General features: G+C 53.9%; 10 protein-coding genes across 10 annotated transcripts; 5 read left to right on the top strand and 5 right to left on the bottom strand.

The window, feature by feature from the left end:
* The first annotated feature begins 364 nt into the window (after positions 1-364).
* BO97DRAFT_439296 (LUC7 domain-containing protein) lies at positions 365-1,685 on the top strand. The gene is made up of 3 exons (XM_025697973.1): positions 365-469; positions 535-866; positions 993-1,685. The coding sequence occupies exons 1-3, from the start codon at positions 427-429 to the stop codon at positions 1,467-1,469; spliced, it is 852 nt and encodes a 283-aa protein (XP_025556502.1). The 5' UTR covers positions 365-426; the 3' UTR covers positions 1,470-1,685.
* A 317-nt stretch (positions 1,686-2,002) lies between these two features.
* BO97DRAFT_5025 (putative PHD finger domain protein) lies at positions 2,003-5,243 on the bottom strand. The gene is made up of 3 exons (XM_025700860.1): positions 5,048-5,243; positions 4,133-4,926; positions 2,003-4,070 (listed from the first exon to the last, which is right to left on the bottom strand). The coding sequence occupies exons 1-3, from the start codon at positions 5,052-5,054 to the stop codon at positions 2,112-2,114; spliced, it is 2,760 nt and encodes a 919-aa protein (XP_025556501.1). The 5' UTR covers positions 5,055-5,243; the 3' UTR covers positions 2,003-2,111.
* Positions 5,244-5,781: 538 nt separating this feature from the next.
* BO97DRAFT_401985 (uncharacterized protein) lies at positions 5,782-6,882 on the top strand. The gene has a single exon (XM_025694382.1). The coding sequence runs from the start codon at positions 5,924-5,926 to the stop codon at positions 6,767-6,769; it is 846 nt and encodes a 281-aa protein (XP_025556500.1). The 5' UTR covers positions 5,782-5,923; the 3' UTR covers positions 6,770-6,882.
* Positions 6,883-7,085: 203 nt separating this feature from the next.
* On the bottom strand, positions 7,086-9,048 carry BO97DRAFT_380706 (FF domain protein). The gene is made up of 2 exons (XM_025693217.1): positions 8,870-9,048; positions 7,086-8,817 (listed from the first exon to the last, which is right to left on the bottom strand). Exons 1-2 carry the CDS (start codon positions 8,937-8,939, stop codon positions 7,142-7,144), a joined length of 1,746 nt encoding a protein of 581 aa, XP_025556499.1. The 5' UTR covers positions 8,940-9,048; the 3' UTR covers positions 7,086-7,141.
* A 161-nt stretch (positions 9,049-9,209) lies between these two features.
* pre9 (proteasome core particle subunit alpha 3) lies at positions 9,210-10,396 on the top strand. Its single transcript, XM_025694381.1, has 4 exons — positions 9,210-9,353; positions 9,438-9,622; positions 9,673-10,091; positions 10,194-10,396. The coding sequence occupies exons 1-4, from the start codon at positions 9,330-9,332 to the stop codon at positions 10,331-10,333; spliced, it is 768 nt and encodes a 255-aa protein (XP_025556498.1). The 5' UTR covers positions 9,210-9,329; the 3' UTR covers positions 10,334-10,396.
* A 901-nt stretch (positions 10,397-11,297) lies between these two features.
* Positions 11,298-11,636, bottom strand: BO97DRAFT_4727 (uncharacterized protein). The gene has a single exon (XM_025700160.1). The coding sequence runs from the start codon at positions 11,542-11,544 to the stop codon at positions 11,362-11,364; it is 183 nt and encodes a 60-aa protein (XP_025556497.1). The 5' UTR covers positions 11,545-11,636; the 3' UTR covers positions 11,298-11,361.
* On the bottom strand, positions 11,636-12,176 carry BO97DRAFT_4761 (uncharacterized protein). Its single transcript, XM_025700453.1, has one exon. It carries the CDS (start codon positions 12,061-12,063, stop codon positions 11,728-11,730), a length of 336 nt encoding a protein of 111 aa, XP_025556496.1. The 5' UTR covers positions 12,064-12,176; the 3' UTR covers positions 11,636-11,727.
* A 3,927-nt stretch (positions 12,177-16,103) lies between these two features.
* BO97DRAFT_334708 (uncharacterized protein) lies at positions 16,104-16,430 on the top strand (the record flags this gene model as incomplete). Its single annotated transcript, XM_025691408.1, has 1 exon — positions 16,104-16,430. The coding sequence occupies one exon, from the start codon at positions 16,104-16,106 to the stop codon at positions 16,428-16,430; it is 327 nt and encodes a 108-aa protein (XP_025556495.1).
* Positions 16,431-16,568: 138 nt separating this feature from the next.
* BO97DRAFT_4754 (uncharacterized protein) lies at positions 16,569-17,768 on the bottom strand. The gene is made up of 2 exons (XM_025700404.1): positions 17,509-17,768; positions 16,569-17,369 (listed from the first exon to the last, which is right to left on the bottom strand). The coding sequence occupies exons 1-2, from the start codon at positions 17,545-17,547 to the stop codon at positions 16,707-16,709; spliced, it is 702 nt and encodes a 233-aa protein (XP_025556494.1). The 5' UTR covers positions 17,548-17,768; the 3' UTR covers positions 16,569-16,706.
* Positions 17,769-17,903: 135 nt separating this feature from the next.
* BO97DRAFT_401980 (sulfite reductase subunit alpha) lies at positions 17,904-21,286 on the top strand. The gene has a single exon (XM_025694380.1). It carries the CDS (start codon positions 17,991-17,993, stop codon positions 21,126-21,128), a length of 3,138 nt encoding a protein of 1,045 aa, XP_025556493.1. The 5' UTR covers positions 17,904-17,990; the 3' UTR covers positions 21,129-21,286.
* The last annotated feature ends 1,184 nt before the right edge of the window (positions 21,287-22,470 follow it).

Genomic DNA, 22,470 nt, shown 5'->3' with positions numbered 1-22,470 from the left:
GGAAGCTCTAGATAGAAGGATCCGGATGTATCTCGTGCACCACCCCGGGGTGGTGGTTGCGAGCTCCGAAAGTTGCTAGTCAAGGGTGCTAGCAGCGTCTGAGAGTGTGGAAGTCCCTGCAGAACGTCCACGGAGCTTCTTTAGGTCAATCTGAGTTTGCGAAGCTCTGTAATGATCAACAGTCAGTAATTCCACGCCATCGTACGAGAAGCAAGTGCAGAGTGACCGAACAATACTCCGCAAGACGGGGGTTCGAGAGCAAGCCAAGGGGCTCACATAAGCGCAGCCAACCGCGGTTAGCGCCACGCCGCAGAACCTCCAGGCCAAAGCTCCAATCCATCAAACTCCCTCCACCTGCGATTCCGGCCCTGCTTCCCCTTCGTCGTATTTGATCGGTCAAATCAATCCCCAGCATATTCTCCCACCATGGCTGCGGAACAAAGAAAGCTGCTTGAGCAGCTGATGGGAGGTAGGTTTTCCACTTTCACGGCCCCCTCTCCAAACAACAAACTCACCTGGAAATCTTTCCTGCAGCGGACAAACTCGTCGGCACCGGCGCCGCATCTCGCAATGCGCAACTCGCCATCACAGACCCCAAAGTATGCCGCTCGTACCTAGTCGGAACCTGCCCGCACGACCTCTTCACAAACACCAAGCAAGACCTGGGCCCCTGCCCGAAAGTGCACAGCGAAGGACTGAAGACGGAGTACGAGGCCGCCTCGGCGGCGGAGAAGGCCAAGTGGGGGTTCGACTACGACTACATGCGCGACATGCAGAAGTATATCGATGACTGTGACCGACGCATTGATTCCGCGCAGCGACGGCTGGAGAAGACACCGGATGAGATCCGGCAGACGAACGACCTGGTAAGTAAGCAAGCAAGCAAGCAAGCAAGCAAGCAAGCAAAAGCCCAACCATTCATTTCCCGCCATTTGCAGGGGGTATCACGCAAACAGAATGAAACAAAAAGCTGACCGCTCTTTTTTATCTAGTTGAAACAAATCTCCGACCTCACCAACACAATCAACTCGGGCCTGCTGGAGATCTCCGTGCTCGGCGAGACCGGCTCCGTCGCCCAGGCGCTGAACGAACTGCACAAGATCCGCACCGCCAAGCACCAGAAGGAGGCCTGCGAGCGCGACCTCAAGAACCTCCAGGACACCTCCGGTCCCTCGGGCCACCAGAAGCTCCAGGTCTGCGACGTGTGCGGCGCGTACCTGAGCCGCCTCGACAACGACCGCCGTCTGGCGGATCACTTCTTCGGCAAGATGCACATGGGGTACTCGGATATGCGCAAGACGTTCAAGAAACTCAGCGAGGAGCTCAAGGGCCGGCCGCCGCCGGTGCGACACCACGATGACGACGATGACCGGGGCTGGGGTGGTCGGTCTGGTGGTGGTCGTGGGCCGAGGTATGGTGGTGGTGGCGGCGGTGGCGGTGGTTACAGGAAGCGTGGTTCTCGGTGGTGATGTGACGACAATTGGGATGGTGTATGTGGTGTATGGTGGGAAGGGGATGGGGGCTTGGAGCGTGTCCCCTACTGAGATCTCCTTGTTCGGGCTGTGTTCTCTCTGGTTTTGCATAGCGTAGGCGTTGTTTGCTTATCACGACCACGTTCGAGGATGGCATGGGGGCTTTTTTCTCTCTCTCAAAAAGATATTAAACATCATTTACTTCCATTAGCGAAACAATCTACGCGCTGCGTTATGTTACCTTGTACCATGACCGATTTTAATAAATGTACTGGTTCAACGTCTGACCAAATGAGTATATTGATGATCGAATGATCTGTGTTCTGTCATACAATCTGGACAGTGCATAAAGATCAGGCCTGCGAGGTTGACTACTATCAAGCCGAATGCAAAGCAAAAAAAAAGGAAAATACAACACCATCGCCGCTGGGTTTGAAAATCCTGCGCGTCTTGACGAAACAAAAATAGAAGTCCCCTTTCAACGCCGGAATACGCATTTTAAGAGATAAAGAAGACCTTCAGAGAGCCGTAGTGAAACGAAACACCCAAGTGCCAAGTATGAATTGAAAGTAGTTGAAAGAAGATGTGAGAAGAAGAAAAAGTGGAGACGATACTATACAGCAAGATCTAAGCTTCGTTCTACCTGTTGTTCTGCTGTGCACCATGTCCATTGGCCGCCGTTTCCTTGAATAGTTCATCCCTCAACAGCGTGTAGTCGGCGCTTGCCTCTGGCCGCCGGAGCAGAATCCCCTTGACCACGCCTAGCTGTGACACATCTGCGTTGGGGGCTTGCTGTAGGAGCTGCTGGAGAGCCGGGGAATGGGCAGTTTGAGGGCCCAGGACCTGGATAGCGGCCGCCAGGCCCGTGAAGGGGGCTTGGTTGGCTTGGGGTGGAGGAGGCTGATAGGAGGGGTATTGTGTGTTGGCAGCGGCAGCGGGTGGTTGCTGCGGTTGCTGGCCGTACGGAACGGGCGCCTGCGGTGTGGCGGGAAACGAGGGTGCGGGACTGGGAGTGAATTGCGAGGCATGGCGCGGGGGCGCCGGAGTCAGGAATTGTTGCTGTTGAGGCGTGGCCATTGTGAGCGGGCTGGCAGAAGCTCCTGGCTCTTGGCTGGACGGGTGAGAGGGCGGTTGGACGGAGGGAGGGTTGGAATCGCCGGTCTTCACGGCGAAGACGACCAGCAGCACCCGTTCGGGCATCGGATCCTCCAGGGTGTGGTTCTCCAACAACTCGATGAAGTCGGGCTTCTTCGTGGAACCAGCCTCGATTGGAATCAGGTAGGTATCCTTGACGGCGGGGAGTGGGTGTTTGCCCACCACGCCATAGCGGTTGCGGTCCTGGAAGTAGCTGAACAGCTTGTCGAAGCCGGCCCTCTCCTTGGGGTGTTCAGGGCTGCTGATCGAAATCACCGTCACATCGGTCGACGAGCTGAACCGGAGACCACAGAGATAGTTGCTGGCCAGCTGGATGTCGATTCGTCCGTCCACAAGCAAGGTCGAGGGGACGAGCTGGCTCCAAGGGATACGACCGCTGAGGTCGGCGCCTCCAGCGTGCTTCGCCGAGGACGCGAACTCGGCAATGGTGCTCATCGCAACCTTGCCATGCCAGATCGATCCTTCGTCGTGATAGTCCTTCGGCGAGTAGGGCGGCGACTCGGGCTCATCGTCCTTGAGCAACTTATCGATCTCCGCATCGGCCTGCGCCTTGCGCGCTGGTAATTGTTCGCGAATATGCGCCGACATTTCCGGAAAGACTGGCTCGTGGCTGGTGCCACCAGGCGAATGCGCCCTCGGGGGAAAGTCATCGCGACGAATCTCGCCTCCATCAGGAAGCTTGGGCTCGTTGGGGTGCTTCTGCGCGCCATCGCTCTCGGTTTGTGGCGTGGGACTGGTCGGGCTTTGCCCAGCAGGACTGCCGTCGGCCTCGGCCAAACTGCGTCGAGAGGCGGCCGTAGAGAAGACCGGCTCGCTGGCGGCGGTATGGGTTTCGTCTTCGACGAGCTCTTCACCTTTATGGGTCCGTCTAATGCGTGGCCCTTGTTCTTGGATGATAATGTGCTGCCGCTCGGCTTCCCGCTTGATCTGAGCGTCCTTCTGCTGGAGCTCCTCACTGGCCATGTCTTGGGAGCTCATCTTAGAAAGGGCATCAGGAAGTAAACTACCTACGAGCAGACGGTCCCGTAGAGAAGGGTTCTTCTTTACGTTGAACAAGATCGTCCGCAATTGTGACTTATACGCGTCTGTGGGCTCTCCAGATCCTCCGCATATATTCTGGTACATAGCACTCTCGATCGAGAGTCCGAGCTGCTGCGCAACTTCCTCCGCTGTCTTCCCTTCGGGCAAGCTGAAAGATCCTTTCTTCTGGGACTCAGAAATTTGATCTACAAATAACTTGACCAGGGCAGTGGCAACACTTCTCCGAGCCGGGTTAGTGGGTTCTTCCAGCTTTTTGACATCTTCGGTCATCGGCGACGGCGAGGCGTTGGAATTTTGCCGTGATGGCTGCAAGCTGGGCTCATCCTTCACTGGAACTGGCTGGGGAGGGGGTGTCGGGGTGGCGGCGGGTGGTGAAATCTTCTGCTGTTTCGGTTTGGGTTCCTATCACAATCAATGTCAGTCAAATCAGAAATGAGAAAGCAAGTGATTGTGCCGATACGTACAGCTTCTGGTGCTGGTATTTCCTGATGCTCCTCAAACTTGCGCTTCTGCGCGCTTGTTGGTTGGGCCTCGGGAGCATGGCCGTTCTTCTCAGGAGCTGGCGTCGTTTCGGAGGCGACAGCGGGGGTTTCAGCAGCGGGAGCAGGAGCAGGAGTTTCAGTAGCAGGTTCTTCAGCAGGAGTTTCAGCAGGAGCAGGAGGAGCAGGAGTGGGAGCCGGAGGTGGAAGAGCTGCAGGCGCAGGCGCAGACACGGGTGCTGGGGTGGGGGCAGGGGCAGGTGTCGTCGAAGCTGCTGCGCGCGCAGGGGTGCTCGTTTCGACCTTGGCCTCGCTCTGTCGACCTCGTCTGCCCTTTTTACCCTTTTTGCGCCGCGAGGCCTTCTTCTCCTCCGCCTCTATGCGTCGCCGTTCGGCTGCTTCCTCCCACGGCTTCTCGCCTCGCGAGATCTTCTCCAAGAGCACCGGGTGATTCTCAGGCTTGCACAGCTCGCAGAAGTATTCATCGGGTTCTTCTCCCTTGGCGAACGTCAGGCCCATACAATCGTTGTGTTGCCATGCAGAGCATCGATCACAGCAAATCATGTCACGTTCGACGTCCTCTTCCTCTTCGTATTCTCCACAGATACATCGGATAATTTCCTCTTCTTCGCTGGGAGCAGGCGTCGGTTCCACGGATGGCTTCGCGGCTTTCTCCTTCGGTTGGGCTTTGGCTTTCGTTTTCTTCGCGGGCGTCTCGGTGATCATGTCGAGGTTTTTGTGCTGGCCCTTGGTCGAGCGACCAGAGCGTCTCGGTTCATCTGGAGTCCATCGTTAGCTGCTTCTTCAATTCGTCCAGAATGTCAAGTTTGCCTGCCATCAGCACCATCACTGGTAGCGTGGGCTCCGGGACAGCAAAACCTGGTGAATACGGTAGCTTACCAGCCATGGTGGGTGTGGATGACTGAAGTAGATATTCAAATTTCTACGGCGCAGAATTGTTGGGTGTATGTGAATATAAAAGGGTGCAGAGATAAGAGGGAAAAATAGAAAGTGTCCAGGAACAGAATCGCGCACGCCACCCAGGACACGGTTCTACGGCATCAGAAGAGCTAAAGCAATACACAGAGGAAGGCACTGGAGACTGGCAGTTGTCGCCCGGTCCGCGCAGGTATTACTTTATGTTCTCCAAGACCCAGCGACTTATTTAGAGACGATGGCGCGGAATTGTCCGTGGCGTCACCATCTGTGATGGGAGAAGGGTTGTCGGACGACGGTGTCGCGCGCGCAGGATGCTTGGCGTGGGCGGGGTCGCGTGAAAAGTGGCTCAAGCCTCACGGATTATTTTCTGACAGAGAGGGCGCAAGGTAGAATCGCACCACGACGAGTGTTGATGGAAGATGCGTCCAGCAAGGATCAGCCGGGGTCGATGGGGGATGAAGAAGAATGAATCGAAGGTTGAAGGGGAGGTCAGTCCGAAAGAGGAGATGCCTGTTTGTCGCGGTTGAACTTGGGATGATGAATCAGCCGAGCAGATTACTGAACTAACTTGATTTATGAATCACACCACGTGACTGCGGCTCCGCGGACTCGGAGCAGGCTTGGCGCGCGCTCAGCCCGTTCTCGTCGCGTTTATTCTTCCGCGCCCTTTCAAAGCTTCTCCGGATCCCCACATAGACCGATTTTCTGATCGCCTGGACTATCGACCCGGCCCCCTAACTTGTAATCACTACCAACTCTTTCAGATTCACTCTTATCGTCGTTTCAGTCTCGTTACACATCCATTACACCCAGCTTCGGATCCAGAGAAAAAAGACCATGGCAGATGTTCGTTCATTACTCCGCAATGAGCTCGCCACCCGCAAGGGCTCCTCCCAGACAGGGAGCACGGGTAACCGTGTAACCAAGAAGCGAAAGGTAGATCCCGCAGACGACCTGGTGCGCAAAAGGATCAGGCCTGCCGGCGCGGAACCGAGTTCATCGACCGGATATACAGTACAGCCACCGAGCGCGCGAGCGATCGAAGAGGAAGAGGAGGAGGTCGAGCTCGAACGAACGGACGAGGACGTCGCCGGACCGGAAGCCCCCTTAGATGCTACTATCGAGCCCGAGCCCTCCGAACACACCGCTCAACCTCTCGAAACATCCGCCGCGCCTGTCCCAGAACCCACCACAGCCCCTCCTCAGACTATCGATGAGGATGAGTGGGCAGCCTTCGAGCGCGAGGTGGTGGCACCGACTCGCATGCCACACCGGCCCGCCGCCGTGGCAGCGGAGGCAACCATCTCGGCGGCGCCTATGACCGCGGAAGAGATTGCGGCACAGCAACAGCGCGAGTCCCAGACGTTAAGCAAGAATCGCGAGGCAGAGGCGGAGGGCGAGCGGGAAGATGCGGCGCGCTTCATGGAAGCCGAGTTCGATGAAATGGAACAGCTAGAGGAGCGCCTCAGGCGTCTCAAGCAGAAAAGGGAAGAGCTGCGCCAACTTAGAACAATCGAGGATGTTGCGGTACGGGATATGGATAAGTCTCCACCCGCTACCGCTGCACCGGAGGATGAACCAGGCCAGGCTGAACATATCACGGAAAACGAAGACGAACAGGCTGACGACGACGATGACGACGATGACGACGATGATGATTGGGACAACTGGAGGTTCCGGTAATTATTGGGGTCAAGGTTCAGGCGTGGGACACTAAAACAGGCGTCATTTCACAAGAGGGAGGCCAAGAACTTTTCTAAAAACTTACAATGATACCCCATGAGCTATGCGTGATCACACGAAAATGCTACTAATTATCTTAATTTGCTACAGTATCAGCTGGCATCGCAAGTGGTTCCTACTCTTGCTCTTTACGCTTTCTCATCTCACATATCTTTTGCTTGCATGGAAGGGCGTAGCACGCCTCTATAGCTGAATGAAAACCTCATGTGCTCCATTTTATAGATAGAGACAGAAATGATTCGAGATGTATGTTACAGCCGTTTGCAATCATGACATATTTCTATACATGAACGGGTGTTTTCGATGTGCTCCCTATAGATTGGAATTGCTGATGTCGCTTTCCCCTTGCGGTCTGGACGCCGATTGCTCGTCTGCTTCGAGGTAACTGCGCAAACCACCCTTGTTGACATGCATAGCTTCCTCGAGCTCAACCTCCCCTTCTCTAAGCAGATGCTTGCCACGAATGAGTTCGCCCTTTTGCTTCCGCTTTTCCTCCTGCACTTGTTTTTCGCGCTCTGCCATAGCCCTCTCTCGCTTCTCACGCTCCGCCGTTTTCCGCTCCAGCTCTTCTCTCTCCTCAGGAGTAAGGTTATCCTGCGGCGCCGGAGGCAAGGTCGAGATGTATGCCTCAATAAGTGGGTCGCGCACTTTAGGGGCAAGTGAGATGTATCTGAGATCGGTAATGATAGATGTGGGGAGCGCTTCGAGATTGGATGATTGATTCAGTTCGTGCAGTGGCACAGATCTGAGCAGAGCTGAAAGGTCGGACTTCCGGCTGCTTTCGGGTTGTTTCATTCGAGATACCAGATCGCGGTAGAACTTCTCCCGGTCTTTGTCCGACAGCTGTGGCTCTTTCATCTCTGGCTCCTTCCTGTATTTCCGTTTGAACTCCGGCCAGTATAGTTTTGGCGTCGCGTGTTCTTGCAGGAATGACAAGTATTTGATGCGCGGGTCTTTCTTCTCTTGCTTTTGCTTGCGCTCCTTGAGTTCTTGTATCCGATCACGACTCCAGTTCGACCACACCTCGCGGCGCGTTCTCATGTTCGTGAGCACAGTGTAGCGACTGTCATTGATGATGTGGCCTTCCTCAATGATCTTCTCCCAGGTTGTGAAGGGGTTGATGTGAAAGTCATCTAGGAGGTCGCGGAACAGAGCCGTGGCATCTTCCTCTGTAAGCTCCAACCCTTCAGCGCCCTCCTCCCACTCTTCATCGCCTGGTTCACCATATTCGCCGGGGTCAAGACCGTAGTCTTCTCCCATCGCTTCCAGCTGGTACTCCATGTCTTCTTCGGTGAATTCCATGGGCTGTGGCTGGCCTTCGTCTTCGTCGGTTTTCGGTCGCTTAAATGGTTGGTCTTCGTCCTCGCTGTCTGTAACCTCCACCTCCTCATACTCGTCGCTGTACTCCTCGGCGTGACCCGCGGGACCGCTTGCCGACTCCCCAGCTTCTTGATTGTCCGCCAAAGGCCCTTCTTCGTGTTTCGATTCTTCATCATTCTGAGTATCTTCACCCCGGGCTTTCTTCTCCTCAGCTTCTTTCTCCAAACGATCGAATTCAAGGACACCCTTCAGTACCTCGGGAGGGATCTTCCAGAAGCTCTCGTTTGTTTCCGGATTATGAACAAATCGTCTTCCCAGTTTTGTCTTCACGAGCACCCACGGTGCGCATCCCGGCAGAGCGTGCTTCTTCTTAGGCCTGTCTTCTGGTCCGCGACGTCGACGATCGTAGTTGTTCCTTCCGCCACGAAAGTTTCCGGGACCCTGACCTTCTTGCGAATGTCCATGATGGGGTGTCGCAGTGAATGCAGGCACAGTAAGTCCGAATCCATGGGGCGCATAGGGAGTCGACGAAAATGGGGGCAGTGTGTCAATGTTCGTGTTGAATGTGGGTTGCGGCGTTATCGTTGGTGGTTGGGGCTGTGTCGGAACTGGTAGAGGCCTGGTGTACGTAGATTGCTTGGTTTGCGCATTGTAATAGTAAGTATGACCTGGGCTTGATTAGGATGCGCTTTAACAAAGACCCATCTAGAGGGAACGAACCTGTAGGAGCTTTATGTTCGGTCCAGCCTGGAGGTAGTGGAGGAGGAGGGGTATATGTCGACCTTAGCATGGTCAGGGATGAATCTGCTATGTATGATTCACTAAAACGATCTTCCAGTTCAAGTTGCAGGTTTGCAGCACAGCCGGGGATATTTCAGTAGCAATGGTTTAGACTAGGAGTGCTGCTGGGAGATAATTTGCGCCAGTCCTCGCGGAGAGCTTCGCATGGAATCTCGGGGTGGTCCGAGCTTGGCGGACGGACAGTCCAGTCAGCCCGGCCGGGGCTGGTGGACGCGCCAGGGCGAAGTTGCCTGGTCGGTCACTCACTTCAACGGGAGCTCATCCGACCTTCCTGCACAGCTTGTTCTGAATCTCCTCCCCATCACAACTCCGCTCATCCCCCCCATTCTTGCTTCACATACACAATTAGAGTTTCTCACTGTCCGCTCGGTTGATCAAGATGTCAAGAAGATACGATTCCAGAGTATGCCTGTTCCACATCCCCACCCCCCATGATTAATTGTTCCTTGGGAAGCTTCCTAGCTGACCCGATGACGTTCTTCCTCAGACAACCATCTTCTCCCCCGAAGGTCGCCTCTACCAAGTTGAATATGCGTTAGAAGCTATCTCGCACGCCGGTACCGCTCTGGGTATCCTGGCTAAGGATGGAATCGTCCTTGCCGCTGAGAAGAAGGTCACCAGCAAGCTGCTCGAGCAGGACACATCTGCCGAGAAGCTGTACACACTGAACGAGTATGCAGACCCTAACCCGCCGCCTTATTCCGGCCTAACATTTTGGGCAGCAACATGATCTGTGCCGTTGCTGGTATGACGGCAGACGCGAACATCCTCATCAATTATGCCCGACAAGCCGCCCAGCGGTACCTGCTCACCTACAACGAAGAGATCCCTTGCGAGCAACTTGTCCGTCGGTTGTGTGATCTGAAACAAGGATATACCCAGCACGGTGGTCTTCGTCCGTTCGGTGTGTCGTTCATCTATGCCGGCTACGACCCTCTCCGGCAGTTCCAGTTGTACCAGAGCAACCCCAGCGGTAACTACGGTGGCTGGAAAGCGACCAGCGTGGGTGCCAACAATGCAAGCGCTCAAAGCTTGCTCAAGCAGGATTACAAGGAGGACTGTGATTTGAAGGAGGCTTGCGCCATGGCCGTGAAGGTCTTGAGTAAGACGATGGACTCGACGAAGTTGAGCAGCGAGAAGAGTAAGTGATTTCCCCGGGCCGTAGACTCGTCATTTTATGGCTTGTACGACCTGCATCGCTCAGTCGCAACCTATGCTAACCGGGAATCTTTGTTTTGCTCAGTCGAGTTCGCGACGGTGGGAAGAACACCTGAAGGCAAGATCTACCACCATCTTTGGAACGCCGATGAGATCAATGCTCTGTTGAAGGAACACGGACTGGCCAAGGTCGATGATGAGCCCGAGGCTGGCGAGATCAAATAAATGACTGAATGACAGCTTTCTGCTTTTGAACCAAGATAATATCATTTGTTTTCAGTTGAGCAACCATTTCACCAAGAGATACCGTAGACTTTACAGCCATTCAGAAACATGTAATCTCTGAGAGAGATCTTGCCATCAAATCATGGCACACAAATCAGCCCCTTGAAGCTGCACATGGAGCGCAACTGACGTTGTCCACGGGTGACGTGGCAGGCGGCGATAGCGGACTGACTTTCCGGACAATTCATTGTACGTTTGTCCTCGTGTCTCTGAGGAGGATCCGATCCAGTTCTTCATAGATCTCCGAAGGTGAATGGTCCACGTAGCTTGGGAAGACCTCGTCGATGTCGAGCGCCTGATCAAACGATGGGCTTCCACGAATCCTGGGTACGGCATTTCATTCCCTTAAAATGGACCACGGCCCAAACCTCAGTCTGACTTCTCGTATTGTATCAATTCATGCAAAACCCAGCATGGCCAAACCGGCAGTTCACAACATATTCTGTCGGATGATGACTATATAATAACGGCGCCGGTCCAACACACTCATTCGCTCGATCCATGTTGATCAGGAGCAACTTGAAGCCAGGCGGGCCCACACCCAGAGCACAAGTCAAATGCATTCACGGGGGAACTCAATCGAAGATAAGTGAGAAGACAAATCCAGACGAACTCATACACTGCTCCCATCCAGCATCGTCGGACCAGGCAGTTGACAGACTTGACAAAGGCGACTCTAACCCAGTTTGGAGGGTCATCACGTGGAGATTGCCGAAACGCGGGGTTGGTCGATATTCAGCTCCATATCTATCTCCAAACTCACCGTTCTCCGATTCCTTGAGTGGCTTGCGTTTCTGTATGCAAGGCACTCACATCAGTTTATATGATGTCTTCCGATAGCTAGCACAACATACTGGGCTCAGCTACATTCTTCACCCTTTTCATTGAACAATTGCATTGATGAAATGGCTTATCCTGGCGTTGGCGAGCCGCTCGTCAAGAACACTGGCGCTTATGATGTGGAACTTCTACCAAGGGACGGCGCCCGAAATTGCCAATAATACAGCATTGAAATATTTTGATTGGACCTGATCACTTTTGCTCAGGACTTGCTGCTCGACCCGAAAGATGTCCTCCAACCATTGTGTGGCTGCAGCCTGAAGAAACGTTCCAAATAACAATAGTCGAGTTGACCACACAACATGACACATCGACAGTGAAACCCAGGGGCTAAGCACCAGAAATACACACAGAACTTGGACCGTCGCATAACCAAGAGGGAATCAAAACTAGAAAAAAAAGAAGAAAAAAGAAAAAGGAACATGAAGAATAGAACAACATTTGGGCTCACGACAACCACATCCCATTTTTCACCTCTTCAGATCACATGTTTCCTATGACAATGCTCTCTGTCTCTCCTGCTTCTCCCTTTCCAGCTGGAAGATCTCTTTTTCGAGCTCCATAATAAGCTTCTGACACCGTTCCATAGAAGCTACGAGGGTGCCTCCCTCTCGCTTCCACCGGGTCAATCTGTCCACCTCGGCGCTTCGCCGCCGCTTCTTGGTTTCGATCTTGTCGCAGAGGCGGCATTTCGCATTTTCGCTGAAGGTCTCGTTCACAAGTCGCATGCCGCATGTCTCCCCCGTGCGGTACTCGTAATTGCAACGGTGCGCGAAGTTGGTCCAACTCCAGTCGCCGCATGCAAACTTCTTCTGGTTGTAGAAGCACATCTCTAATCCTTGTCGTCAGCTAATGGTTTTCCAGAGCCGTGATGAAACTCACTCTCCGCTGCTGCAGCTTCCGGTTTCAAGTGTCTGTCTTTTGTTCTATTGGCTCCGCCGAAAGCTCCTGCCGCCGTGCAGAGACTTGATAGGCTAAGCTTGCACAGGACTATTGAAGGTCAAGGGTTGCTTTAGAATTGAAACACCGTTTATCGGCAACGAAGTCTTATTTCGAATGGTTCTTCTTGAGGAAGCAGAGGATGAAACGGTCAATGATTCAGAATTCAAGGAGTGGAAGGCCTCCGTGGCCCTATTTATGTTTCGCCAAAAGCTTTCATGTTACGAGATGGCCAATTATCGTACCATGCCCATCAATTGTCGATCAAATCCAGCTCAGCGTACGATAGCTTATCGACTACGGCATCCTAACACCACTTTCACACACACCCCATCCAGTGATATTGCGGTTGGCTCTGCTGGAATTTCCTTGACTGTGGAGACACGAGACATCCACACCCTGCCTGTTCGGGGCAACTGTAATCACCGGGTGATTCACGAATGCATACGTCCAGCTGTCGTGTTCTTCTCATCCAGCCCGTGCCGAAAATCCCTCATTCGATATGATTGATTTTCTTGCGTCTTTGTCCTTCTAGCTCGGATTGTTGTTGCAGCCTGAGTCGCTCCGTTGATCGTCCCCGCTTCGTCCATGGCTTTCTGCTGCGTACGAAACGGAACTTCAAGAATCAACCAGGCAACCCGCTAGCTGTATCAAAGCTCCTGCATGAGACGGTCGTTTTTACTTTTGTGCCAGCTGTCATGCTGTCCGTCTCAAATCGAACCTTTTTTCCCTTCCCGTTGAACAGCAACCTAACATTTCGGCATTGAGGGGATGGGAAACTACAGATGCCGTTTGAAACGTCAGTGTGATCAACGCCCTCATCACTTAGTCTGGTTTGTTAGATGCCTCCTTCATCAGCAAAGCTGTGGCTACTTGCTTACAGCCAATTAGTTTCACCTACAGTCAATTCTAGTGGCATATACTCTGCAATGGAGTTTGCCGAGAAGGAAGCCGATTCTAGATTGGATCCGCTTCTAATTGCAATTTTTCTTTTTCGATATTCCAGCTAGCTGCTAACATGCCCAATGGGTCAGGGTTCCGCCGTCTGGTTGCAACACTAAGTTTCTTATTCTATTTTGTTGGACACTGATCGATCTTTTGCAGATGGACTGACCCTCGTGCCTGTGACCGTCTCGTATACTCCGCATGCTTCCGTCTGGCCATTCCTTACCAAGAACTTTTTTCCTTCATGGTGGCGAAAGACGCGTCACTGAGAGTCCTCGATTGGCACCTATTGCATCTTTGAACGTGATCCTGGGAGGTGAACATGACTTGCAGTTGCATGACGAGCTCAGAATTCTAAGAGGGACCGCTTCTCTTCAGCTGATCTCCCACATCTGCAGAGGAATAATCCCGCATGTGCCCCCACTCAGGTGCAGGGTTTATCTTCATTTACTTGCTTTACTCCGCTGGAACGATAGGATATCATTTGTGCTCATCAGCCATGGCAGATACCGACTGTGGTACGGTGCACCTACAGTTGAATCCATGCAGCTGCATTAGAGCTCGGAGACTCACTGACGTGGCAGCCTTCGTCTGGCCCAATTGCTCGAGTTTTCAAGTCTGTTGTGCTGATGGAGGACTGTCCTCAACTGAAAACTGATCAGTACACAGCCGGGACGGCGCTGAGGCTGTCAATTTCACTTTGACGCGCCCTCAACGCGGCGAATAGGGGCTCAATATTGGCATATCTCCGCTTGTCCGGACACCCTGGAAAATGATTGCGTGAAAGCTTCTCGCTTGTCTGCCTGTTCCCTTGAGCATCGATCATCGGGTAGTGCGCTCTGGCTCTCTGTACACTCGGCGGACGAGCATAGATCCATGGACTGACTGTGGTTGCCAGCTCAGCAGCTGCCGGTTCCGGCTGACCACCGCCATGATGAAATTACATCGATAACGCGTTGTGCATCAAATTCAGACTTTTTCTCCCGCCCGGTACCAGAGCGCGATTTGCCACCCATCTGCCTCCTTCTCGCAGGCTGTCTTACTTCGGATGTTTTTAGTCCAGCCTCGCCTGTGGCGATTGCCCATTGGAAACAAGGATTTGGGCTCTACGAATCGGGAAAATGACCTTCCTAAAATGGCCGATCCTCATCAAGTATCTCAAAATCCAGGAGATCAATTTTTGGTTGCAACGGCTCGAGAGACTCCAGCTGCATATTATCATGAATTTCGCATATACTTCTTGCGACGTTGAAATTGGATTCTGAGACCCACCCACGCGCACCAATATGCTGGGTTTCTTTGATCCCGTGATCGTAACGTGACCGGCTTCTTCTGCGCTTCTGCGCGTACCTATTCTCTTGCAGTCAACAAATCGAACATGCGAAACGGGTATCTGGGGGATTAAGGTGAGAACGCGCTCTCTGCCGTTTCGAGCTCACGGACCGAGATTGGTTGATTTTCCAAAGCCTATTTAGATAGCGTCAGCGCTCTCTATCCAATGAAGTCCACCAGCTGAGGGGCTGTTCGGGAGGTGCATGCCGCTAAGAGGATCCCTGTCGTGATATCTGGAGCCCATGAGAAACACAGACTAACAGCATTAGTATGGATGGGATCCGGGTCCTCGCATCTGCAAGCTGGCACCTGAAATTGTTCTCCTGCGGGCCTTGGGCTTGATGCTGCCCATGATGCATGCTGCATATTCTAGACCCCTGCTCCTGGCACACACGTCTTGGTCTACTCCAGGTGTCGAATGATGAGAAAGAATATGTTCAGGCTGCGCTGCAACTGCACTTTCCTCTTCGAGTCAGGACATTCTCGAATCACAGCATGAGCAATAACGATCCGGTCTCTATGCATGAAGCAGTCCGGTTGTCCACAACCTGGGCGATGACTCGGTCCTCATTCTATGCAAGGCTTGCGTGAAGATGTTGGACCCCGCGTAGATTCTAGGAACGAAGGTGATCTCAAACTCTGGTACCGAGCTGCACGAGGACTGTGCCCATCACAGTTTGGCAATCTGCCGAGTTTCATTTCTGGTTAATCATGAATGACGTGGCATGCAGTTTGGACGAGCACTGTCGAGACGGACTTGTAGTCTCGAGTGTATCTATCTTCTCCGGCAGTTGTGTCATCCGTACCGGCCATTTTCTTCCCCTGAAAGACTCTCTTTAGGCAAGCTGGAAACAGGCATCTGACTGCGAGATTCACGGGAAATATGACAGACTACATCTTGAGAAGGGCTCTGTAGATGCTTGCAACAAGACAGTCGTGAAGATAATGGAAACCGCGGTGCAAGTCGTCACCTTAGGGCCCGTGACCATACTCAACTAATTAGTGATCCGAGCAAGTCAACCGCTCATTTTTCGGACAAAAACATTAGACATACATTGATTGATTACTATTATGCACAACGCCCCCATAGGTCCGCATCACGTGGCAAGGGAATCTGTTCATTCTCAGCCCCGAGTCTAGTACGTGCATCGATGACGTCAACATGATGGTTGCGAGCGGCGGCATTTGACCTGGTCTTTCCTCTGCCCCAGATCCATTTTCCTTTCTAACATAGATATCTCCATCCTCTTCACTACAGCTTTTCCAGTGCTCTGAGCATGTAAGTAACTTACAATATTCATGGACAACCCGAATTGACTCGCGACAAAGAGCTAAGACTTTCCAGAACTACAACCCCACAAACACCAAGAGCAACGCTTGCAATCGAACCTCTGAGTAGAGCTTCACGCACAAAAGCCCACCCAAAAGCCCTGCTATTAAATCATTCATCGTCACCATGTTGCGCGAAATTACTTCAATCAGCCATCTCAGCCGCAGCGCTGTTTTCCTCCGCCACGGCATCACCACCCCTCAGCTCCGTCGAACCCCCGCACCCCTCGCCGCGGCAGCACTGAACAACAACAACAACAACAACCGCGCGCGAACCTTCCACTCAATGCAGCCGCTTCGCACCTCGCAAGGCCAGCGCGAAGAGATGCAATCCGGCGACCGCAACGTCCTCGATCCGCAGCCCTCCGAGTTCTCCAAAACCGGCACCGACCAGGAGGTCTCCCAGCACGACGCGGCCTTCGACCCCTCCAAGACCTCCCCGGAGAGCGAGATCCAGGCGGCGCAGGATGAGACCCAGCAGAGCGGGAAAGTGAGCAACCCGTTGAATGTTAGCGGTGCGAATAAAGACGTCAGCCATGCGCGGGAGCCGACGGAGGGGGCCCCGGATCGGAATGCGGACCGCGGTGTTTCGAGTAAGCGCGGGCAGACGAAGAAGGGGAAGGAGGTGAATGATTGGAAGAAGAAGTATTAAACAGAGATTGTTCTTTTTAATTTATTGTTTGAAATGCTGAATAGAGCATGTTTTGATGGTTCATGTTTCTTGATTGTATACCGTTGATGGGATGTATGATATTAGTACTGGTTTCCATTAAGAAATATATAATTGCACTTTGAACGCCTACACTGGTTCACAATTCGATCTCCCCATCTTCCGTAGTACAAATACAAGAGCGTACAGCAGTCGAATACACATGATTGAAAGACGCCGACCGACTGAGTTGAGTTCCTTACTTTTCTTTTTGGTGGTTCACTCCTTGCCGTACCGAAGGATATCACTGCCATGCAGCAGCCAAACCTTCTCACTCCCAGCAGGCACATCACCCTCCAGGGCCTTCAAACCCGCATTGACAGCGGCTCGGCCGATAACATCCGCATCCTGAGCCCAACCATCCTTGAGGCTGGAGTGCAGCCTCCCCAGGAAGCCTGCGACGCCGCGCACAACCGCCTCAGCTGGGCGACTCTCCTCGCGCTGGCCACCGATCAGCCCGGGCCGCAGGATGACGGTGCGCTCAAAGCCCAGGGCCTTGACCTCCTCCTCGATCTCGCCCTTCATGCGCGGGTACGCGAAGAATGAGCCCTTGTCAGCGCCCGACGACGAGATGAGAACATACACCTTCACGCCGGCGTCGCGCGCCGCGCGCGCCATCTCCACGTTCAGGCCGTGCTCGATCTTGTACTGGTTCTCGAACCCCCCGGCCGCGCCGCGGGTGGTACCGAAGGCGGACATGAAGATGCTGGGGGTCGGGGTGAGCGACGACAGCTGGGCGGCCCATTTGGAGGTGTCGTCCGAGACGAAGGTGGTCAGTTTCTCCTGCGGCGCGGCCGCGGCTGGTTGCGGGGTGCGGCGCGAGATGGTGTCCACGCGTGCGATGGCCGGGTTTTTGAGCAGGCTGGTGAGAATAAAACTCCCCTAGAGAGTTGTGTTACTATGAAGTGAGAAAGCAACCATCCGAACTTCGGTCTACATCGTGATTGTTTTGGAGCAAAATAGTATCAAGGGAGGGAGACAAGGGCCTTGGCGTAGAGTTCAGAAGAACTTGTTTACATACCACCATCCCGGTAGATCCGAGCAAAGCAACGTTAGCCATGGTACTGACTGTAATCAGTGTTTTTAGGATGTGATCGGCGATAATGTAAAAATCGTGGACTTTGATCTCATGCAGTGCGACTGAAAGGGCATGCGCGGATGACGTTGATTGACCGAGGGATAATACATAATTGCCTCAGGCAGGAAGAACCTCCTCACGTGCTTACAGCCAAATATTAGTAATGCGGGGAAATGCCGAAAGCGGAGATATTCTGCCGTGATCTCCCGCCTCCGATTTTTATCGATAAGAAATTGCGTGATTGCCACTAGCCGGATAGGGCAAGATCCCCTGGGGTTTCTATACGGCGGCGACGGGCTTTTTATTCCCCCCCATTGCCTCCCCTCTTCTCCTCCACTGATTCTCTTCTTGTTTTGTCTTGTTCTTGTCTTCATCTGCGAGCTATTGGGGGTTTGACACCGGTATCCAGACAAGAACTCCTCACAATGGGTGCCTCATCCCCAGCTTTGTCTGCCCTCAGCGGCCCTACCTATGTGACTGCCCAGACGCTCATCCAGCAGGTGGCATACCTCCTCAGCGATAAGATCTTCGCTTACTCTCCTGAGTCATTCGACCTGGATGCTGCTCTCCGTCAGTGGGCTTCCAGCCAGGAGACCAACGCCAATGGCGAATCTCCCGAGTTCAAGTCTTTGGAAACTCGCCAGGGTGCCGGTAACATCGCTCTCGGGTATATCTTCTCTCAAGACTTCGACTTGAAGAAGCGCCACATCCCTCAGGGTATTGTCGCCTCTTCGGCTACCCTCCCCTACATGCGCGCCGCCTTGGAGCAACTATCCCTGCTCTACTCAGTGGCTAGTCCTGTGGCTGCCCATGTTGCTGCCGTCGACTATTCTGGCGAAGAGGGCCTTGTCTCCGACTATGCCACTGCCCTCTCCCTCGCCGAGGAACTTGGTTTGGGCCTGGTGTCCAGCGCCTCTGCCCACGAATCGCAGCACATGGCCCTCCTGACCACGCTGCTTGCCTCTGTTCTGCCTTCCGTTCACATCTATGACGGTGTCCGCGTTGGCCGGGAGCACACTCGTGTCATCGACATCCTCGACCAAGCTGGTCTTGCTCGCACATACGAATCTGTCCGTAAGACACTTGAAGACTCCCGCAGCCGTCATCTCGACAACCAGGGCAAGCTTTTGGAGCTCCTTCAGTCCTTGAACGGTGAGCTCGGAACCGACTATGGTCTTTTCGAGTACCACGGTCATGCCGAGCCCGTCTCCGTTCTGGTGGCTTTCGGTACAATTGAGGCATCCCTCACTGCTCAGATTGCCCGCTCCCTTTCCAAGGACGGTGTGCGTGTCGGTGTCATCAACGTCCGTGTCTACCGCCCCTTTGTCGAAGAAGAGTTCTTGCGCGTGCTGCCCAAGTCCGTCAAGACGGTCGGTGTTCTGGGACAAGTCTCCAACGAGCAGGCTGTTCAGGAACAAGGTGTTCGTTCGGCCCTCTATGAGGACGTCCTTGCTGCCCTCACTTTTGCCACCGACCGTGAGCAGACCCCTACTTGCGTCGACATCAAGTACCCCCGCGCTCAGCGTTGGGACCTGATCAACACCGCCGCCGCGTTCCAGCTTATTCACGAGAAGCCTATTGTTCAGGCCGGTGCTGAGACCGAGCCTCTTCAGCTTCTGGACCCATCCGCTGTCCAGGAGTACTCCTTCTGGGACACTGACAACTCCGCGGGTGGTGATGTCGCAACTGTCCTCTCTCAAGCTTTGGCTGCCGATTCTGCCAGCAATGTTACTACCAGCAAGGCTCACGACAACCTGATCCAGGGTGGAGTTGTCCGCGTCGATATCCGCAAGAGTTCCAAGATTTTGGATGCTCCTTATGCCGTCACTGCCGCTGACACCACCTACGTCGGCGACATCAAATTGTTGGGAGATATCGACGTGGTTGCCTCCGTCAAGACCGGCGGCAAGATCATTGTCAACGCACCTGGCGCTAAGGATGACGAGCTGGAGAAGAAGTTGCCTGTGTCTTTCAGACAAGCGATTGCCGAGCGCGGAGTCTCCCTTTACTTCGTTGATCCTTCCGCTGCCGGAGAGTCTGTCGCCGAGTCCGCTGTTCTTCAGGTCGCCTTCTTACGTGTGGCCCTGCCCTCTCAAGAGTCGGTTGGCATCAAGAAGCTGGCCTCAATCGTCGACAATGCCAATGCTTTGGAGACTGTCAGCAAGGACCTCGAGAAGGTCCTTCGCCAGATCGAAGTTCCTGAGTCCTGGATGACCCCCGAGGAGGGATCTCAGGTTCCTCAGTTGCCCAAGGACATCTCTCCCAACAGCTTCGCTGCATTCGACAAGGAGGAGAGCGAGCCTGCTTCCTACCTCAAGAACTGGGAGGCCGCCGCCAAGGGCCTGGCCTTCAAGGAGGCCTACGGTACCCAGACTGTTCTCCGTCCTGACCTTGCTACCAAGACGTTCACCGTTCATGTCAAGGAGAACAGACGGCTGACTCCCGTGACTTATGACCGTAACATTTTCCACATCGAGTTCGATCTTGGCGATTCTGGCCTCAAGTACGACATTGGCGAGGCACTTGGCGTCCACGCCGAGAACGACGCCAACGATGTTCTGGAGTTCATCCAGTTTTACGGTCTCAACGCCGATGACATCGTTGAGGTGCCCAGCCGTGAAGACCCCGCCGTTCTCGAGAACCGCACCGTCTACCAGGCGCTGGTCCAGAACCTTGACATCTTCGGTCGCCCTCCCAAGCGCTTCTACGAAGCCCTTGCCGAATTCGCCAGCGATGAGAAGGAGAAGATCGACCTCCGCACCCTCGGTGGCCCCGAAGGAGCTGTCGAGTTCAAGCGCCGCGCCGAGGTCGACACTGTCAGCTTTGCCGACATTCTCCTGGAATACCCCTCGGCCCACCCTGACTTCCACGACCTGATCCGCATCGTCGGCCCCATGAAGCGTCGCGAGTACTCGATCGCCTCGTGCCAGAAGGTGACCCCCACCACCGTGGCTCTTATGATCGTCGCCGTGACCTGGACCGACCCGCGTGGCCGGGACCGCTTCGGCCAGGCGACTCGCTATCTGAGCCGCCTGCAGCCTGGCACGCCTGTCACCGTCAGCGTCAAGTCCAGTGTGATGAAGCTGCCGCCCAAGTCCACGCAGCCGCTGATCATGGCCGGTCTGGGAACCGGTCTTGCGCCCTTCCGTGCCTTTGTCCAGCACCGCGCTCTCGAGAAGGCCCAAGGCAAGGAGATCGGTGCTGTCCTGCTGTACATGGGCTCCCGCCACCAGCGCGAGGAGTACTGCTACGGTGAGGAGTGGGAGGCCTACCAGGCGGCCGGGGTCATCACCGTCCTCGGTCGCGCCTTCTCTCGCGACCAGCCCGAGAAGATCTACATCCAGGACCGCATGCGCCAGACCCTGCCCGAGATCGTCCAGGCCTACATCCGCGAGGAGGGTGCCTTTTACCTGTGCGGTCCCACGTGGCCCGTGCCCGACGTTACCGCCGTCCTCGAGGAAGCCATCGCCATCGAGGCGAAGAACCAGGGCAAGAAGGTCGAGCCCCACAAGGAGATCGAGAAGCTCAAGGACGAGGAACGGTACGTCCTCGAAGTGTACTAGATTTCTGTTGACGATAGGTAATGGTTGGCGGAGAGGGGGGATTGTAAAAAGGATGATGCGCTGTCTTGTACATTTTCAATCACACACGAGGGTCACCTGATGACACGGCCGGCCCCTCCTGTTTGAGTTTAGCGCTTCCGTTGTATTTAGAACATCCAATAGTATTTAGTTTGGATAGACTTGCCGACTTCCAGTAGAAGGCAATTAATACTTTATTTACTTCTTCTGCATCATGCTGTCAAAGTGTAAATGCCAGATTATAGCCATCATTGTTTATCAGCAGCACCGCTGGTCGTCTCCTCTCAGACGTGAGGCAGTCGACCTTGGAGCTTTTGCCAGCCAGACAGACGTTTGAACGACATCAGTAACCCCCCAGCAGTCCCGAGTCAACAAGCAGTAAACTCGCGATACGTACCTTCTGCCTTAACCCACAGGGATATCGACAAGGATGGGGACCTGTGGTACAGTTTTCGGCAAGGGATTCGGCTAGTTTGATGGCTGTTTTGCGGGCTTTGGGGGGGGGGAGGAGTTATTAGGGTTTTAGCTTGAATTTCCCTGAGGGTTGGTGTTTGCTTGGGGGCTGTATTGAGGCGTGTAGATTGGGGCTTAATTATGGTTGGTTTATTACCTTATTTTATCGAGGGCCGTGAATTTGCGTTGTATGATATATGTTAGATAAGTAAGGTAGGGGCTATAGCTCGTCTGGTATTGAAATACCTTGCAATCATATATTACTGCCCACAACTTGATCTGGTAGTTATTGCTGGGATGCAAGTGATGGTTTCAATCGCTTCCACTGTGGTGCCCGCCCCTTGGCCATTCCAGGCTTTCTCCTAGTTGGTGAAGCTGGGATCTGGATGGTGATGAGCCGGTCGCCCTCATACCAAGCACTCCTGGGTACTTGATACCCGGCGCATGCTACGATCATTGCCTTGATTGCTTTGCTCGTATAACGATGCTGAATAATCTCTGATAAGACGGCCACCAATTTCTCTGTACCATTTGTGCCCGTTCCCTCTGCGACAAGGAAGCAACCATCTACTTGCGCGAGAGCAGTCGAAAACAGCTCCCAAAGTGCCTCCTCGCGGTCACTGGTATCGTTTCTGTCTGGTAGAATGTCGATGGATTGAGGAATGGCACCAGCGCGGAAGCATTGGCTGATTAAAGACTCCAATATACTGACGATGTTGGTTTGTGGGTGGACTGGAGTCGAACAGAGGCCATGGATCACGGTATACGGGGTGGTCGACCGAAGAAAGTTCGTCAGTTCCATAGCCAGATCTACGGCCCGGGGGTGCGCAATTGCGCTTGCCGTTTGGCAGACCAGGAGTGTGGAGCCAGA

Source organism: Aspergillus homomorphus (genome assembly GCF_003184865.1).
Source record: "Aspergillus homomorphus CBS 101889 unplaced genomic scaffold BO97scaffold_1, whole genome shotgun sequence".
Taxonomy (NCBI): Eukaryota; Fungi; Ascomycota; class Eurotiomycetes; order Eurotiales; family Aspergillaceae; genus Aspergillus; species Aspergillus homomorphus.
The sequence above is the reverse complement of the archived record's forward strand: the minus strand, read 5'-3'. Positions and strand labels throughout refer to the sequence as shown.

What these genes read in the sequence shown, in the direction of transcription:
- BO97DRAFT_4727 (XM_025700160.1), bottom strand. Translation starts at nt 11,544, where the DNA reads ATGTGTCATGTTGTGTGGTCAACTCGACTATTGTTATTTGGAACGTTT.
- BO97DRAFT_5025 (XM_025700860.1), bottom strand. An exon ending in AAATACCAGCACCAGAAGCT is followed by an intron (nt 4,071 to 4,132) that starts GTACGTATCGGC and finishes TGATTGTGATAG; the next exon opens with GAACCCAAACCGAAACAGCA.
- BO97DRAFT_401980 (XM_025694380.1), top strand. Translation starts at nt 17,991, where the DNA reads ATGGGTGCCTCATCCCCAGCTTTGTCTGCCCTCAGCGGCCCTACCTAT.
- BO97DRAFT_401985 (XM_025694382.1), top strand. Translation starts at nt 5,924, where the DNA reads ATGGCAGATGTTCGTTCATTACTCCGCAATGAGCTCGCCACCCGCAAG.
- BO97DRAFT_4754 (XM_025700404.1), bottom strand. Translation starts at nt 17,547, where the DNA reads ATGGCTAACGTTGCTTTGCTCGGATCTACCGGGATGGTG. An exon ending in TCGGATCTACCGGGATGGTG is followed by an intron (nt 17,370 to 17,508) that starts GTATGTAAACAA and finishes ACAACTCTCTAG; the next exon opens with GGGAGTTTTATTCTCACCAG.
- BO97DRAFT_439296 (XM_025697973.1), top strand. Translation starts at nt 427, where the DNA reads ATGGCTGCGGAACAAAGAAAGCTGCTTGAGCAGCTGATGGGAG. An exon ending in GCTTGAGCAGCTGATGGGAG is followed by an intron (nt 470 to 534) that starts GTAGGTTTTCCA and finishes TCTTTCCTGCAG; the next exon opens with CGGACAAACTCGTCGGCACC. An exon ending in TCCGGCAGACGAACGACCTG is followed by an intron (nt 867 to 992) that starts GTAAGTAAGCAA and finishes TTTTTTATCTAG; the next exon opens with TTGAAACAAATCTCCGACCT.
- BO97DRAFT_4761 (XM_025700453.1), bottom strand. Translation starts at nt 12,063, where the DNA reads ATGTGCTTCTACAACCAGAAGAAGTTTGCATGCGGCGACTGGAGTTGG.
- pre9 (XM_025694381.1), top strand. Translation starts at nt 9,330, where the DNA reads ATGTCAAGAAGATACGATTCCAGA. An exon ending in CAAGAAGATACGATTCCAGA is followed by an intron (nt 9,354 to 9,437) that starts GTATGCCTGTTC and finishes GTTCTTCCTCAG; the next exon opens with ACAACCATCTTCTCCCCCGA. An exon ending in AAGCTGTACACACTGAACGA is followed by an intron (nt 9,623 to 9,672) that starts GTATGCAGACCC and finishes CATTTTGGGCAG; the next exon opens with CAACATGATCTGTGCCGTTG.
- BO97DRAFT_380706 (XM_025693217.1), bottom strand. Translation starts at nt 8,939, where the DNA reads ATGCTAAGGTCGACATATACCCCTCCTCCTCCACTACCTCCAGGCTGG. An exon ending in CGAACATAAAGCTCCTACAG is followed by an intron (nt 8,818 to 8,869) that starts GTTCGTTCCCTC and finishes AATCAAGCCCAG; the next exon opens with GTCATACTTACTATTACAAT.